Below are 18,917 nucleotides of genomic sequence, written 5' to 3'. Positions count from 1 at the left end.
TGTATTTATTGGCGTTCTTACTGATAGAGTTTTAAGTCAATTCATAAAACCACGGTACCAATCTTTACCTGTAATTCCTCCACTGTTTCCACTACCTTTGCAGTTCCGTTATCCGGTACTTTTATGCTCTTAATAATGGCATAAGTGTAAGCAAATTTACACGCTTCTAGGGGAATACAGTCGAAAGCATATAAGCTATCGTTTTCAAGTAAGTTTTTAGTCTTTTTGCTTGTTCCTCTGTAAATATTGATCATGGGTTGTAACAGGGTGAAAGGAAATTCATGTCCAGACTTTTTAAAGGGATATTCAGCTTCTCAACTTTTTTTTTATGTAGTCTTGCAGCGTTCCTCTAGGGACACCCATGGTACTTCCAGAGAATCCAACTGACTTCTTGTAGAATAAGACAGAAAAAACATGTGATTTTATTATTCTTCTGGATCACAGCCACCTTTCTTTCTTTTATGTTCTGTTTTAATTTTAATGATTTTATCTTGAATTAAATTTAACAGAAAAAAAAGAACTTCAGATCATCTACTGTTCTGACAGGATTAAACAACGTCAGAATTAACACAGTTTTGGGTTTTAATATTACCTTCAACCTTTAAATATGCTGTTTGCACAGCTTTTACAAGCATAGCCCACCTTTGGACACCTTGGTACGGCATGCCGAATTTACCCTTGGTATTGTGGCCGAACATGGGAGTTCACTATCCCACAGGATGATAAAATACTAACAGCAAACTGGTGAAGATGGCACGTCTCGGAAGCTGCCAAAAACAGGCAAATAATAGGAGAATACAATGTGAGTTTGCAACGCGAGTTTTCTAGTATTCGTAATAAGGCGTAGGCTTTCAGACAAAATTGAACAAAATTCCAGAGTCAATCACAATAAAACCTGATCCTATCTGAAATTTTTGGTAAAAGTATTAATTAAGGTCAGGCTTTAAAAAAAAATACACTGCAATCTGCCAGAGCGTTTATAATCCACCAGAAGCCACATAGGTTTTTGTATTGAAACTGTTTGCTTTTGCTAGACGTGGGCCCTATACCAATTTTAATATTTAATTTTGCCCAACTGTAAACTTTTGAGTTGAATTCTTAGAAGAAGCTGTAATCTAACCATAACGTGATTTGTGTCAAATCGCTTTTGTGGTGTTTATGTTTTCTGGAAATTGGAAGTAGGATAGTGGGTCTCTTATGTTATACTGTTGCAGCAAATGTAGAACATGGAAACTGTTAAAGGCCGGGTTTTAGTGAAATATAGAATGACTAGTTTCTAAAGACCTATATTCAAAGGACCTCGGGAAGTATTAGTAAGACCCCTCCCCCCTACATCACAGAAACGGCTGCCCCCCTCCATCACAGAAGTGGCTGCCCCCCCCCCCCTAGACAATATGCTGGCTACGCCCATGGCAATAGCCCTCTCAATTTCCAATTGAATGAGCTCTTGCAGTTTCTAATTAATACATTGTGGCAGCATTGTTCTTTACTTAGGTAGTGCTATTGTGTTGCCTATGATAGCCTTTTAATGGAATTTTGTTTTATGGAACAGAAAACATCTAAGCATTTTGTTGTGTTTACACCTCTTTTACTTGATGCAGCTGAATTATACAAGACAGAAATTAAACTGCCAAGTTCACCAACTTAAGAAGTATTATAATGTTTTGGTCAGTTGTATAGTGAACTGAAGTCCAAGAAAGTTCCATGTGTTGGTTCTAGAGGTTTTAGTATTTATCTTTTTGTGTTAGAGGAGGATCTGAACTTAGGTTTTTCTAAAACCTGATGTTGTCATATGATTTGCTACCTATTGTAAGTGTACCTTTGTGTTTAACTTCAACTATGGCAATGTCAATTGATAGCATTTTTGGCCTGGGAATATTTTGTGCAGGTGTTATTGCTCCTGGAGTTCTTCTAGCACCTGGTTATGATAACTTACTTGAGGTTCTGGCTTTAAATATTAAAGAAAGAGGTTGCTCTAAGTTTCAGAAACATCAAAGAATGTGTATAAATGAATAACTTAACCCTTTGGATTTTTCTGATAAAAAAAAACAACATAACTTTCTCTTTGATTTGTTGATTGTTGTGCTGTTTCTGATGAAATGATGTTGAAAACAGATTTTCTATTTTTATGTAATGTGTAAGTGAGAGTTTAAAATTCATGTTACAGATGTTAATAAAAGAATAGGTATATCATGGATGAATTGTCAGTTATAGAAATAAAATATAATACCCATCTGCTGAGAATAATAACTTATATGAATCATATCATTGTTCAGTTAATATACAAAAAAGGGAAACAAGAAACGAGTATTGTTGTCAGCAGTTTATCCTTTCAAGAAATGATACAAGGGAAACATGGAGAATAATTGACTCAACACTTTAACCTCATCATAAGACTCAACAGCAAAACATGGTGCCAAATATCATGAAAAATGAAGAAGTCTATGAGTTGGATGATAATTTTTGCTTGCAAACACTTTTTCTGATAATTTTTCTGAAATAGGCAATAATATTTCTAAATAATTAGGTACACATCAACCCATCACTGATATGAATAACTGGAGCCAAATAATGGCTCTACAAGGACAAATCAGGTTTTGCTTGAGGAATAAGAGATGACCACCAAGTCACTCAATCTGTGTGAGGCTACAGGAATTGGCCACATTGTAAAGTGAGCTCCAAACATACTCTTCTTCTTCTTCAATTAGATTAGAAATGGGATTTACAGTCAAGATTATTTAGCCCTCTTTCTTTTTGTCCCTTTAAATGAGGTGTGTTGGACTATTACAGGGGGGTCTTAGTTGTCTGTTTGGAAAGGTTCTTTAGATTTTAGGAACTGGATTATACTTTCGTACATTTTGACTTTTGTAGTCTATGTTTAGGTTTCGTCAGCTGGGGTTTTAGTGATAGCTGATGGCTCAGTTTTCGTTATATTTTTTTTTTTGCAGAAGCGCTTTGGATTCCAGGAAATGGATAATGCAGACATATATTTTAACTTCTGTACTCTTTGTGGCGGTTTAGCTCTGCCAGGCTTTTGACTGATGGTGGAATTCTGTGGTGCTTGAAGCACTCTATGTGGTGTTTGTTTGTACTTGTATGAAATAAAATTTATCTATTAAATACTTTGAAGGGTGTGGTGTTCAGGCAATAGCGTATTGCATTCAAATAGGCAATGGCCAGTTGTTTCATTTCTTATATTTCACTGTCTGCAAAATAATGAGGAGGGAATTATACCAGTAGAATTTGCAATTTGATGGGAGAAATCCTGCAGGTTTAGCCTGCTTAATCCTGCAGAGATTCCTTGGTAAATTTTGGAGTCATATTTATTGGGGAAGGAGATAAATTTGGTTTATCATTTATCAGATGGGGCTCTGATAATCTCCATTGAAATATACCTCTGACTGAGATAGATCTCCCACTTGGCTGGTCAAAACTGAGGAAAGTTTTAGCCGTTTCATCAACATGGTGATTTCCATGAAATATATTGAAATTTGTCTCTGTGCCTCATGAAGTTATTGCATTTGTGGGTGTAAGAAAATAGAAAGTATCTATGTCCATTTTATAGTGAGAGGCCATATCCAGGAGCTTCAGGCTTGACATGGAATCAGAATATAGTACAATATTTTGCACATTAGAACTAGAATAGTAACTATTCTTTACATACTTCAAAGCCATAATAATGGCATTTAAGTTAACTGACATATAGAAAAGATAATCAGAAAGTTTCTTACCCATTGTAATATTAAGGGATGGGAGATAAGCTCCAGATGATATCTTTTCATTCATTTTTGATTTTTGAATAAAAATTTTGAAATCCTCTTTAGATGTATTTTTTTTAAATTCAGCAAATTTACTCTGGGCGTATTGAATTGAGTGGGTTCATTTATCAAGTATGGGATATTAACAAAGTATTATAAGGAGTGCCCAAGTCCATGGAGGGGTTCGGGAGCAATTGACGTCAGGAATCAATACTAGGGTCACTTCTTTTCCTTATTTACGTCTCTGAAATTGGGGATCTATTAGCTAATTGCACTTTAATAAGTTATGCTGGTGATAAGTTCTCCTTTTTTGTGCGTTTTTGGTAGGCATACTTTATATTATAAATTCTTTCATGGTAAATTCTTCCAATTTTAAATTCTTTCGTGGCAGATTTAAAAATTAATAGTATTGAAGTTGAAAGAATTAGCCAGTTTTTATGCCTTGGCATGATTTTAGATGAATCAGTGTCTTGGAAACATTATGCATAACCTTATCAATCAAAACTACAAGAGCTGCAGGTCCTCTTTTTATGATTAAAAAAAACATTATATGCTGAATAAATGCCTAAAAATTACTTTTTTTTATTGGTTTAGAGTTATAATATATTAATTATGAATGTTGTTTTTGGGCAAGTTCGTTCAGTTATAACATAAGAAAATATGGACAAATCAAAACGAGTCAGTTAAAACTTTATTTTTAATAAACATCTCACAGAGGAATCTTATAGAAAAGGAAGATTTGTTCATATAAAATGTAGATGATCCTAGAGTTCCCTCTTTTGTTTTAAAGACTACAAATGATCTTGCATCAAAGGGCTTATTGAATTTGTATCTATTCTGCAGCTCGACAGATTAGCATTCCACCTTCACTACTTCTGAAACTGGCTTGCCAGCTGTCTTGCAGGCTCCTAGGGTAGAATGTAACAATGTTGGGATTTAGATCGACTACAGGTCAAGCTCACTTCATCTGAACTATCTCCTAATTCACATTGCAGGCCTAGTTTCCCTAGAGATATCATAAATAATCCGATTGACTTTTCTTTCTAATTTAATTTTGAATAGCAAATTAGGAGAATATGGAATTGGAAGTGGGTCCAACAGGCTTTCCAAATTTGTTTTTGTGTGCTTCCTAAATTTTGAGTGTGTTGAAGAAATTTTATCCCTTGTCTTGTCAGTTTGTCTGTTTTCTCTCTGTGGGTTGGACCTTTTTGCATTCTACTTTATTATTATTAATTACTTATATCGTGTATCTGAAACCTTTTGTGTAGTTTTCCTGAACCATCTCATACGAGAGACTTTCTTTCTTTATTTTGTCTAGACGCAGTCGCTGCTACTTGTTCATTTCTGGATGTTTCTGTATTTTTAACAATTTATATTTGTTCGTTTTTTTCAGACTGGATAGCGTTTTTCAGAGAGGCGGGTGTTCCTGAAGGAGCAACTGCAAACTATGCTCAGATATTCAAAGCCAACCGAATAAAAAAGGAGCTGCTTGTTGATCTCAATAAGGACTACCTCAAGGACATGGGAATATCAGTTGTGGGAGACATTATATCAATCTTGAAACATGCCAAAATTACATATGAAAAAGTATGGCGTTTTATTTTTGCTATTTAAAGTTTGCTAGTTCAGTATAGTCGCCCAAAAATAGATTATTCTTTTTTGTTTCCAAATGATATTGACAAGAAACATTCAACAATAAAAAAAATTAGTCTTCCAAAGACATTTCTAACTATTTAGGATTTAAATACGTATTATAATCCTAAATAGTCAAAAATGTGAATTGTCTTGTGTAAAAATAGCTTCTACATTTGTCAGGGTATGTAGGGTCATATAAATATGTAGCGTATAGAATCTGATTGATATTTTGAGCTTTTAATCTTTCATTCAGTTCACCTGTTAGTCTTCAAGTAGCTGTTTGTCCTATCAGTCAAAGTTAGTGTTAAAATGTACTGTTTAAGATATAAACATAAACTTTGCCAATGTTTGAGGTGCTATCAAACAGTTTGTTGCCCATAAGGTTTTACTTAAAACATAAGTCTGACAAGCATCTGCTGCCAAACTTACGTTGGCTGTGGGAAAAAGGATGATGAAGAAACTTCTGGCTTTCTATGGTTCACCAATTGTATATATCAAAACTTCTTGAATGAATCTGGAGGAAACAAGATGCAACATTCATACATTTCTGCCAAAAGCTGATAGTGGGAAAAGACACGTTGTTGGAAAGACTGTAGGCCTACTTTGTGCCTCCAATACTCAGGGGGTTAATTGGAGAAGTGGGGCAGAGGGAGCAGTCAATAACCTTTCCTAAGCTTGGAAAATATTCGTTTTACTATTTTCACTAAAAAAAAAGAAAATTTAAAATAATAACCCCCACAGATAAGGAAAAATACCCTTTTCTTGTATCTTCGTTAAAACAAATTGAAACAAAATATTTGCCACCGCCCCCTTAGCATCTGAACATTTTTTTTGCATCTTCATTAAAACAAATTAAAAAAAAATACCCCCGCCCCCTACATTTTTGTGAATTGGTGACCCTGCCAATAATACAGAAAAAAAAAAATCTAACCTGAACTGAGTTGGCCTTTCAAAATACCTGCAAACCTCAATAAGGACCATCTCAAGGACATGGGGATGCTTTTCCATGATATATTATATCTGTCTGATAACATACCAAAGTTAAACATGAAGTATAAGTGGAAACACTGCATAAATTTTATCCTCCCAGCTGTAGCCTCTTTTTGTTACAGCTGTTGGCACTAGTATTCTAAGATGCCAAGTATAAGATGGGGCAGCAGTTAAAGTAAAAACGTTAGACTCTGCTTGAAGACTAATAGCTAAACTGAAAGAAAAATTCATAGCTTTGCATATGTTTCTAATTCTACTGGTTACACATTTCAATGATCTCACATGTTTTCTATAAAGACAGAGGCTATTTTCAGACAAGACGATTCAGTTGACCTCTCAAGCTCGTCTGTCCAAAATATCAACATAGAATTTGAATAATATGAGGTACTATCAAACGGTTTTTCTTAGATAACATTTACTTAAAAAATCATTATCAAAATAAAAATGTAATGCTTGCATTTTTCATACAGAAAAATAACTATATGAAACAAAAAAAGACATCAATAATAATTAATAGATTAATTAATTAGTTGATTTTATTACCAAAAGCTTAGCATGTAGAATATGTTAATTCACTACAGCAACTCTAAGTTAACATGACCATGTCAATAATAAAATAAAAAGGAATTAGATTATGCAACGAGCTACTAAAGATAGCAGCAACCCAAATTGAAAATAGCAAGCACTCTTTGGGTAAAAAAAAAAAAATGGAAAACGTCTAGCAGTAAAATCAATTTTTAAATTGACGAATAAAATATTGCAAGAAAGGAACTATGGCAAAATTTTCTTAAGTTTTTTATTACGACTCAACACCGGGTCATTGAAAAATTCTCATGATTGTAAAAAAAGAATTGAGACACAAGTTTTTTTAAGCTTACCTTGAAAATACAAAATCGAACATTTTTCAATGAAAACCCCAAAGGAAGTATTTTCCAAAATTCAGAGGGAAGGGGGAGGGGTGATTACTCCCCCCCCCCATCAGTTGATACAACTGATTGAATTTAAATTCTTAAGTGTTTGGTTTGAATGTTTTTAAATCATTGGAAAGGTACTGCTTTTATTAGAAAACTGAATTAAAAAACAATGACGTCCAAAGAAAATTTTACATTTTTCAAAACATTATGTAAAGTTATTGAAACCCATGCTAGCTATGATATATGATATGATATGATTTATTAACACTAAAAGCCCTACAAAAAAATTCTATCTCTTAATATATTACCCACCCATTCCTCCCTTTCGAACCAACCCGGAAAAATTTCCTCTCTCAAACCTCTTAACTCCTTACATAAACATAAAAAATGAATAAAATCATCATTTTCGTCCCCACTTATCGGACAAAAATGACGAAGGAGTTCTAGATTTAGAAATATTATCAATTAAAATCTAAGAACATCTTTCCAAGCCAATAAATGGTTTTAAAGACTACTTTATGGATATTCCTTCAAATAATGCACAGATTTAAGATTTTTTTTCTCTCAGGATTTATATGGACAAAATTTTAATATTAATGCTTTTTCGCCACCTGGACGTGTGAAACTGCCTTTTCAGCCTTGATCTACTTAAAAAAAAAGTATCAACATAAATTAAATGTCGAATTTAATTTGAAACTGAAATTGGGTAACACCATAACCTCCTAGACTAAGTCAACAACAAGAGAGACAGATTCTTGCCTTCGAAAACAATTGCCTTCGGATGATTCTGAATATCGACTGGAAAGATCACGTCACAAACCAGAAAGTCCGATCTATATCAGGCCAGTCCATGGTTACGGACATCATTCACCAACGAAGGTGGTTATATCTTGGGTACGTGATCCGTATGAAGGACGATAGGATCCCAATACAGATCTTGGAATGGCAACTGCAGGAGAGGTCGGCCAAAAAACACCTGTCTTGATAGGGACAAAGAAAGTGATGGTGAAAGTCACGAATGTAGGCATTTCAGCCCAAAATCGATGATTAAGACCATATTCATAAGCAAAAAAAGAAGACCCCAGGATAATTTTTAGAGCCCTTTTTGAATCTTACCAATTTTAAATGTTTGATCTTTGGTGAGATACGAATGCCAAACGGGACAATCGTTTTCAAGTGAGCATCTAAAATAAGAGCATGACACAAGAGTAATGCACAATCAAGGTCAATTCTTTGCATCTTCATCTTGTTGATTGAGGCATTTTAAATATCTGTGAACAAGCTTTGTAAACCCCTCTTCATGAAATTGCTGCTGCTAATGGTTGTAGGTGAGTTATGAGGGCTACAAACGGTTTTGGAATGAAAAGACGTATTGCCTGTGCAGTTTATGTAGGTTTGAACAACAATTACTGTAAATTCTTATTGTGAAACTTTTTAACGCCTATGGAGTGCTATTTCAAAGGACAGTCTGACTTCTGAAGTTGTTCTGATCTGTGACAATGTTCATCTTCATGGTGCTCGTGTAACCTGACAGTTTCTATGGTAATTTAAATGGAGCCTCTATAAACATCCACCATATAGTCCAGAGTTAGCGTAGACTGACTTTCGTCTTTTTCCTGAATTGAAGAAATGGCTTGGGAGACACCACTTCTAAATTGACGTGGAGCTAAGGGAAACCGCCACAACTCACTTCCAATGATTGGCGTTGACATTTTTTTTCTTTTTTTTCATCCTTTCTAGCTACTCAAAGGGTGAAAAAAACTACTTTTTAAAACATTTTTTGAAACTTATAAACAAGCGAGTGTAGTTTTGGTCTTTATTTTATTGCTTAGTTTCTAGTTTCGACTTTTTAATTCTCATTGGGTTCTTTCATACGGGGGGTTCTTTTATTTCACTTTACCTAGGGTCTTTCATCTGTTTTTTTTTACTCCTCCTTTTTTCATCTTTTTTCGCGCTTATGTTAGCACCAGAAATGACATAATGTTGTGGTTTACAAAAATATCTATACCTTTCTTAGATTCTTCTCCAACTATGATTTTTTTTGTGCAAGTATAACTTTCCATAAATTTCTAATTTTGTTGATTTCACTATTTTGAATATCTCACTCCCTTAACTTTTCGCTTGCACTGTTGATGCTTAATTGTCTATTATGAACAGTTTGATTAACTTCATTAGTTTTGTTTGAGTTTCATGTCTCCTTCCTTAGGCAGTTGATCCTTTCAGAATCCGGTCTGATCAAGTTCACTTTTTACATTTCAGGAAGTGGTTGGGGGAAGGGTAGCATGAACTTGCTTGATGGTTAATTTTACGCAATCAAACGGACGTTTCTCTAAGAGAATCGTACAAAAAAAGAACTGCCTTGAAACAGAACAATTTTTAGGGACCAGTTCAGCCAAGTCCATTTTAGAACGTCCTGCTGTTCTGTCTCAACAAAAATCACGATTTCTACCCCCAAAAAAATTCCCACCGAAATATAAAAAGAAATCCCCCCCCCCCCTATATAGTTTAAATGCTAATTAATTGAAGCTCATCTCCTCTTTCCTCTTTTTACCCTTCGTTTTGTAAGTATTATTTTTATTGATCTAAAGTTTGTTATATTTTTCCGTTTTTTATAAATAAGTTAGTTTGACTCAATTAGAACTTGCAATACTCTTCTAGGAATATATGTTGTTTTTATCGTGCATGATAATTGATACATTCAAATTAAAACCGGCAATTAATTTTATATTTGTATTCTTCCGTTGTCTGTTTTGTAGCCTTAATCAAAGTGGTGGTCGAACGCTGAAATTCAAAGGAGTGGGTGTTTTATCCATAAGAATAGCGGGTAAAAAGCTATTAACGCTAACTTAGATGGCGCAATAATGGCCCGGCATATTCTTATGCTTTAGAAATAATTCCAACTGTTATTTTATTTCAGGAAGTTCGCGGGGTAATACAAGTTAGTGAGCCTGTATTGATTCCCATTTCAAATGCTAGTAGTATGACAAAGGCAGTGACATTACCAACTAGGAAAGAGCCAATCAGGATGATCACTGTCAATAAGCCTAACGAAAGGAATGTTATAATTAAACCAACTAACCAGCAGACTATGGCCAAAAAAATTAATCCAGTCTTCGAGTCAAAAACAATAGGTTTGGCAATACGTCTTTTCTTCTTCTTTTATTTTTTGTATGTGCGCTTATCCTGTAATAATAAGACTGGTGTTGTTCTAGTTTGTTTACTGATTTTTTTTTAACGTTTTTTTGTGGTGGTATGTGAGGATTAATAGTCGGCTTTTCTTATTGTCTGATTTTGTGGTTTCAGTGCTTTACTAGAGCTTATCTTATTATGGGCCCTTTTAAATTTTCATTAAAACTTGATAAAAATAAAATTTCTTGTTCATTTCATCCTCTGTATAACAAGAAGCAAAAAAATAATTTGGCCACCTAGTTTGTAAGAAGATCTAATCGTAGCATGTGCCCAAAAGATCAAAAACCAAGTAGAAAGTAATTGAAACGCATATTGAGAGCCACAAAATAATTGTTGGCTCAGTTTTCAATTCAGCCGATTTCCTTACCTTAGACTTTAGATCCTCCTGTGCCTCTAGAGACGTCTAAGGTATCGACAAGGAGTTTCGAGTATTTTCGATATTTTTACACTGTAACCTTTTACAGCTGTAATAGGCTTTAACCTATTACAGCACGAATTACTTTTTATTGTCTTTGTACGTTACAAATTACTTGAAACACTTCAAGAATGCCTAATTCTTAAAGAAATAATATTTTTAAACCAACTACCCAACTCACTAACAAAAAATATACTGTATTTGTTGAGTAAAAACGAATGGTGTGGCAATAAGTTTTTTCTCTTTTTTGTGCGTTTGCGCGTGTCTAATCCAAGGTTGTGTCTAAATAGTATTACCCTATGTTCACACAGCTGCGTTTTCGTGCAAAAACAGCTGTATCCGTCAGATTTCACTTGTCTTTTGCAGCAAGCTTATGCGTCATGAAGGCTCAGGGGTTGTGTTGTTATATTTCAACTGAGCTGTTAAAAAAAAACATCGTAAAATAGAATGCTTTCTAGCCAATTTTGTGTTTCTAATTTTGCCGTTTCCCAGTTTTTAGTTTTGCTAGTGGCCCTTTTACATATATAGTGATTTGATTTAATATGAACAGTTTTTCATCTCTTCTATACCCCTGTGCATGAGGCATTTTGCGTTAGAACAAAACCACAGTTGTTAGAAGCTAGGGCTATCTTGGGTTTCTCTTGGCGGTTTAAAGGAAAAATTGGCAATGCGCTTTTTTTGTGACATTGTGCTGTTTAAATGACTTCACAATTGCCCGTTTTATGTGGGAATCCTACCAACGCGCACTCTTAGCTATGTTTCAGTGTAAGCACCATACACAAATGCTAACCATTTGCTTTGAGGTTTGTCGGTTGTATTTTTTTGAAGAATGATCTCTTAAAGATAGTTTTCTAGACCAGTTTTAAATTTAGTTTTAGTTTTAAATAAAGATTCAAATTGTTCGGTAAAGAAAGGAAAACTAAAAAAGTTTGCAGAAGCAAAGTTCACAAAAGAAAACTCTACAATCGAAAAATGTTTATAAAAGATGACATCTAGATCATTGGAATAGAAACAGAAAGAAAAAGAATAAGAGTGAATGAAACACCTACTGACCTTGCTTTCCATTATGTCGATTCTAAAATGCTTTGTCAAGTGTAGTAAAGTGGCCGTGGTGTCCCTGAGCCTTAGAAATACAATTATGATTCAAACAAAGAGGGTTTTTTCTTTTTATTGAAAATATTTAGCTATATTCTTGATTGTTTATTTTAATGCATTAAATCCTGTGTATGTACCATGGAACAGGGCCAAAACTCAAAACGAAATTATTCTAAAACCAGATTAAGACCATTTATAATCAAGGACATAGCTATAGAAGCTGTTTATCGGTTATGACAGCCCAGCGCTAAACCCACAGATCGAAGCAATATTTTGAAATTCGCTGATTGGGTTGTCTAATCAGCCACCTTGTCATTATTCGCAAATGATTACCGGTCTTACGTAACAGTAACCAATAGTAAGAAATACAATTAGAAATTTGAAGTGAATAGTTTAACATAATTTATTGTTTTTTTCAATGTTTTGCTTGGTTGATTACTTCTTAAAAAAAAAAAAAAAAAAAAAAAAAAAACAGTTGTTCCATCGTTCCGAGTCGTGATATTTTAGGTTTTGTGTGAGTGTGGTTATACTAACATGTTTTCACCTTTAATTCCTAATTCTTAAAATAAGTCAAAAAATTGACTCTATTACTTAAGAAGAGAATATGTTACAAATCCGACATTTAAATATATTCTTTGCGGATAAACAATAGAGTTTGATCAAATCAATGAGTTTTTACCAGATCAGTGATAATAAAAAAAGAAAGGAAGACAGTAACTTTCTAAAAACAATAGTGATAAAATTGAAGCCTGGACATTCTTAAATTTGTTTTCAATTTCTAAGATTTTTTTTTCTTAGTTGAACTGGTGATTGCTCCATAGTGAAAACGGGGCGGTACACAACAGGTACTCTTGCAGTAAAAAAAAAAAGTATAATATTTACGTAATAAAATTCTTCTAAAAGTAAGGGACTGGGAAAAAATATCATCTGATTTATATGCTCTTTTTATTCTAACTTATATGGCCTTTTTAGTTAAGGAAAATCCAGTGATCGCCGTTGAAGCAGAACCCACAACAAAGAAAAAAGTTAGAGTTATTGTTTCCAAAATGCCACCCAAACCTGGACAACAGCAACGATTAGTCACTACCGAAAGTCAAGAATCAAAATTCTATTCAGATAAGTTACCTCAAATGAAAGAAACAAAGATGCCACTAGTTAAAGCTGCACCTGAAACTTGTAAGCTAGTTCATTTGATCTTATGATTCATATTTCTATCCTATAGCCTACCTTATTGTATAGTAGATCCTATAGTCTAATTAGTGACACCGATTTTAACATCACATTCTTTATTTAAACCTTGGAAATGGAAAAAATCATTTTCTCACTATACCAAATAGAAAATGGTTAACATGTTTTATTCACCCCTTCGGGTAATGTTGCGGTTTTTATGGTCGCAAAATGACGAAGCTGTGAAGGCGTACATTTTATAGTGTTGCTCTTGGGTATCCGGAGCAAAAAAAAAAAAAAAAGGATATTTCGCTCATATTCACCAATGTGGAGGACGTCTCTTCACAGGATGAAAATAGAAAAAGTCACACTTGAAGCCCAGTGACCTGGACGTCTGCGGTGCTCAAATTCAAAATAAATCAAAGAAAACTAGAATATGAGGATATTTCGCTCATATTCACCAATGTAAAGAAACCTCAAATATATGTCTTTAGACATATATTTATAGACCTGTAAAGAAACCTCAAATATATGTCTTTGATACCGTCAATTAGGGAGACCTTAGGACCGTCGGAGCCTAGGTATCCAGGAAATGAAGGAGAAGCCGTCTATCATTCCTCGGGTTCGCTGCTGCAATGATGTCCTCCCATTTTGATTGAACGAAGCTGTTTAGGTTAGACAAATCTCTCTGGAAGGTGCAGTGTGTTTCTTTGTTTTCTCCCGCTATAACTTCCTGGTGGTTGCCAGAATAGAGCATATTTTGGGAAGGTATGATCTTACATGCGGAAGACATGTTCAAAATATTTCCACTGTAGAACTCAGATGGTGTAATCTCTACAGGTTGTCGTATTGTTCTGCGGATGGACTAGTTTATTGTCGTCTGTGACCAGTGAATGTTCAGTATTCTTTGGTGCGAATTCTCAAAAACCAAGAGTCTCTTCTAAAGTTCTTGCTTCAGATGCCATGTTTCTGCTGCATAAAATAGTACTATCACAACATTGCTGTTAAAAAGATACAGCTTCAGATGCGGAGAAAATTTATGAGACTTCCACTTTTGGCGTTGTCTGTTGAATGTGCAATTTTCTTGTCCCATTCTGGTGACCACCTACCTCTATATCTGTGTGTATGTATGCATTTAAAAAAAAGACATCTGGCCATAGGAAAAAAAAACAGAACATAAACATAACAAAACCAACAAAAAAACACAAATAAATTAAAAAGAAAAAACGTACTTATATGAATCTTCATGACAATATTTATAAAGACATATATCTTTCACGATGTATCAGCCCTTCATCAACATACTTAGCCAAATTCCTTAATGTCATTTTAACTCGTGATCCTACAATCCCTTCCACCCACCTTCTATCCGCCAACACTAACGAAAAACACTCAATTCTCAGATCCGCCAATTCCTCACAATTCCCCCAACAATGAAAAATATCCTCATTATCGTCCCCACACCTCGGCACCTCGGACAGGGACTGGGTTAACACTATGACCCCTAAATTTTCTCTCCCTTTCCCCAATATCAATTGACCCTCCCCTTAAATTCAAAATCCATTTTATTTCTTCCCCCTTTAAACCCCCACTTTAAATGAACTTCTTCCCCCCGCGTGTCTTTTATCGTACTATACAGACTCAGAGATCCCGGGGCCTCCTTCCGAGCTTGCCACTGCTGTATTCCTTGCTCATGTAGCCTTTTTTTTTACCATATCAACCACTGTATCTCAATTCGATCCCTGACATTCATTCCAAAAATACGTATATCCTACTTCATCTAAAATTTTCTTAATTTCTTGCGGTCACCCTACCTCTATCTTATCCTCCAACAAACTAAAATACCCTTCTTTCGCTAGCCTATTTTTATCCAAAACTTCACCATTCTTGTGAACCTATCTTTTCTTGACCTACTTAGTCCTAAGCTGTCAAGCAAGTGCTCTTACTGATGCTTCCGATGTATTTGAACTGGACAACTTGTTCGACATTTATGTCCTCTCATTTAATGGATATATTAAAGTCAGGTGTTGCCATGTTGTTGGTTTTCTCTGCATTTACCCGCAGAAGAAGATGATTAGCCTATACTTTAATTTCATATTGAAGTTCTTGGAGTCGTTTCCAAAAAATCTAGATTGCTGACTTGGCCTCCGGGGCGTAACCAGGCGCCATCTGTCTCTGTGTTCTGCAGGATATAATCAATAATCATTAGAAAAATATGGTGACAGAACACATCTTTGTTTTACTCTTGACATGATCTGAAAGAAGTGTGTTTGGATCTCAAGTGTCCTGGCGCAGGATCGGGCACCCTCGTACATGGCTATACTATTTGCCACTATTTTCTCTATGTTTTTATAATGAATGGCAATATTCCACAGAGCTTTGCGTCTTATAGAGTTTGAGGCCTACTCGAAGTCCATAAGCGTGAATATAAGGCTGCATGTTCAGTGGTTACTAAAATACGGGTAGCTCTCTTAGGTTCTTCTCCAATTAGACAATTGAAGCCGTTCCACCGGAAACCATGCTGTTCATCCTCGAGGTGTTGATCAAGTTGTTTCTATTGAATGATATGAAAGAAAATTATTGACAGTAGACTTGTACCACATTTTTTACATGGCTCGAAAGCGTCTCCCTTTCTGAATATCATGATGAGTGTGCAGTTTTCCAGTGTCATTGTATTTCTGTCCAAACCCGGGTACAGAGTACCAAATAAAAGGGGAGCCATGAAGATATTTATGCTTTAATTACACCAGCAGATATGTATTCTGGTCTGGGTGATTTTCCGTTTTTCAGTTTCTTTGCAGCATTCAGGAAATTGCTGGCAGAGGATAGATCTTTGTTAGTATTTAGGGGAAACAGGGGGTATCTGGAAAGTAAGGGGGATTTTCTAGAGATGGTTTTAGTAAGTTTTCGAAATGATTTGCCGTGCATCATTATCTTGAACCTGTTCTGTTATCGTGTCCCCGATGGACTTGATTTGACCCGACTTGACCCGAAGAACCTGATGGTTGGTGGACTCGACTAACAATCAAATACAATGGGAATAATCAACTTAAAGGTATTTTTGGAAGCAAAACGCATACCACCATCTCCTCATTACAATCTTATCAGGTACAAGGCCGTTTTAAGCGTGACAACGAGTGCCTCGCAAAAAAAGCATACATTCTCTAATGTAAGGAAAGATTAAACGCCCATCTTGTAACACCAAATTGTAGACATCAATGCTTTTCAGATTATTAGACAAGCACCAACAAGTAATTGAACTCATATATCATCCATTCCAAACAAAAGAGAGTGAATCGTCCTAAATACGGGGTAAAAATAAATAAACAAAGAATGAACTCAGCGCTAGACATAACAGTATGTGAAAACATTAGATAGTAGACATCGACAAGAAGATATTAAAAACCCAATAGGCACAAACACTGTATAGATAAGTGTCTTTCCCGAAATTCAATAAGGAATTCTATCAGTTTGATGCGTTTTAAGAAAAACATGAGATGTGTGATATTTCCAATTTAGAAATTCTAGGTTTTATTGAGTTTTTGAAGGCTCAGTATTTTTCTTCTTTTTTTTGTGTATTTAAGTTTAGGTTTCGTCTCTGGACTGCAGTAACGAGATATATCTCTCTCTCTTTATCTCTCTCTCCCTCTCTCTCTCTCTCTCTCTTTCTCTTTCGCTTTTATTGTTTCTCTTTTGTTTTCTCGTTCTTTTTTAAGTTTTTCTCTCCCCAACGACAAGATCTGCTTCTTGGATGTATTATTTATTATGTTGTGTGTCGTATTTAAATAAATGACTTCACAAGAACAAGAAGAAATTGAATAAACAGTGTTGACCATAGATGAGACAATAGTGACGTTGAAGAATAAAAATCTAGAAGCTGTTATTTAACAGCAGAGGTCGCAAACATTGAGCGAAATTTAAAAATCAAATTACGACTTCTAATCCAAGTGGGATAATTAAGAAGAACTTTGGCAAAACGAAATCATCTCCCATGAGCTGATGACCTTTAAGATTCAGAGAAAATTGCCAAACGGGATAAAAAGAGAGAAGAGGCAAAGGACAGCTATATTTTTTTTTTTTATAGATTTTTAAATATTTTTATTTTTTATTGTATTTATTTATGTTTATTACATTTTATTCTTTTACTTATTGTTCATTTTCTTGATTTTATATCTCTTTTCAAATTTTATATTTATTGGTTATATAATATTTATTTGATATATCTAGTTTTGATTATAAATAGTTTTGCAAGATTTTATCGATCAAGATTTGTAATGATAGTAACAATTGAAGCATTGGCGACTCTAAGTTTCTTCTTCAAATTTTCAGAGGTTATAAATTATAAAATATGTGTTAATATTGTATGATAAATTATATGTTAATAAACCGGTAATGTGTATGATTGAAATATTGATTTAATAATAACAGTTAATTCTAATAATGATAAAACACTGTATTTAATATTTTGATGTACTTTTTTAAACTAATATTTTTGTCTTGTCTGATTATATATTAATAAATAAGCTAAATTTCTCTCAATGAGTTTTGTCCTTAACTACCGTTAGTTTTCGAGAATCCCCATGATTTATTTATTTTGATTGTATGTTAATTTTATTTGCTTTTAATTAATTTTATTCTTGCTGGTATTTTTAATTTTTTTAGCCACTCTGGGGACATAGTTATTGTTGGTTTTGTAAATCAACACAAGTCACAACAAGGATACAGCCGTAAAAGTAAGTTACCTAAGTAGCCTACGATGGTCCATACCATCGTAGCGGACCATCATTACTATGATGGTCCGGATACTGGACCATCATAGTAATATCTAGGTTGTAATAGCTTTTAATAAAAACAGAGTATGACTCTATGGATGTTAATTTTTAGAATTATTTTATTTTAGCACAGAAGACCAAAAAATCTACCATTTTTGATAGACTTGGAGATGGTCAAGTGTCAAGCACAACGATCGATTCAGACGATGAAGCAAGACCTTCGACTAAGAAAAAGAAAACAGTAAGTAATGAAAGTATCTAGCAGCGCATTTATAAGTAATCAAGCAGCACATTGGGTTAAGAAAGCATACTATGAGGCAACTGAATAATACGGTGCATCTTTTACAATGTTTGATCTTTGTCAACAATGTCATTTTGATATTAAGACGGTTTTTTCCAAAAAGTTTGAAGCAGTTTCAAAATAAATTATTCAAAAATCCGGAAATTTATTTATTGAAAGTATATTGAATTAAACGTACAGTCGGGACTTTGTAAAGGTTAATATTTTGAAGGGCAAGTTATCTTTTCAAAATATTGTGGGATATTTTAAAGGCAAACATTACAGTCTTTGTATTTCAAGCCAAAGTGTATGGGTTACTTACAACAGTGGAAAGTGGTGCTAATGTCGACAAAAACAGCAATGCCATCTAGCGTTTAGCGTTTCTTGGCATATTTTTAGTGTAATAATAAGGCAGAATTGGTATTAAGAATTAATTAATTTATTAAGTATGATCTATGAGATGTGGGGTGATTATTTTATTTCGAGTTTGTCGTAAAGATTGTAGAAAATCTTGATGGAAGTTATTAATTGTATAGGATTTTCTTATATTTCTTCCAGACCAAGTACTGTGGTAATAATCCCCGAAGTTATAGCCTTGTTTTACAAGGAAATTATAGCCTTGGTCTCTATTTTTTGCCATAGAATTGGTTGCAAGGACCCACAAGGCAAAGTCGCCGAATCTAGAACTCCAAACGCACTTAA

The 18,917-nt window shown here is 34.3% G+C and overlaps 1 protein-coding gene across 1 annotated transcript in view; it reads left to right on the top strand.

Moving 5' to 3' along the window:
- The window catches only part of LOC148950627 (uncharacterized), a 47,534-nt gene that overhangs the window by 15,144 nt on the left and 13,473 nt on the right, over positions 1 to 18,917 (top strand). Inside the window, exons 2-5 of the mRNA XM_089091679.1 lie at positions 5,152 to 5,345; positions 10,215 to 10,428; positions 12,969 to 13,172; positions 18,064 to 18,176. Of these exons, the coding sequence (XP_088947805.1) occupies positions 5,152 to 5,345; positions 10,215 to 10,428; positions 12,969 to 13,172; positions 18,064 to 18,176 (725 nt within the window). The remainder of the gene's footprint in view (positions 1 to 5,151; positions 5,346 to 10,214; positions 10,429 to 12,968; positions 13,173 to 18,063; positions 18,177 to 18,917) is intronic.

The sequence above is a fragment of the Artemia sp. Qi Xiang Cuo genome, chromosome 7, assembly GCF_049724085.1.
Source record: "Artemia sp. Qi Xiang Cuo chromosome 7, ASM4972408v1, whole genome shotgun sequence".
NCBI classification, from domain to species: domain Eukaryota; kingdom Metazoa; phylum Arthropoda; class Branchiopoda; order Anostraca; family Artemiidae; genus Artemia; species Artemia sp. Qi Xiang Cuo.
The sequence above is the reverse complement of the archived record's forward strand: the minus strand, read 5'-3'. Positions and strand labels throughout refer to the sequence as shown.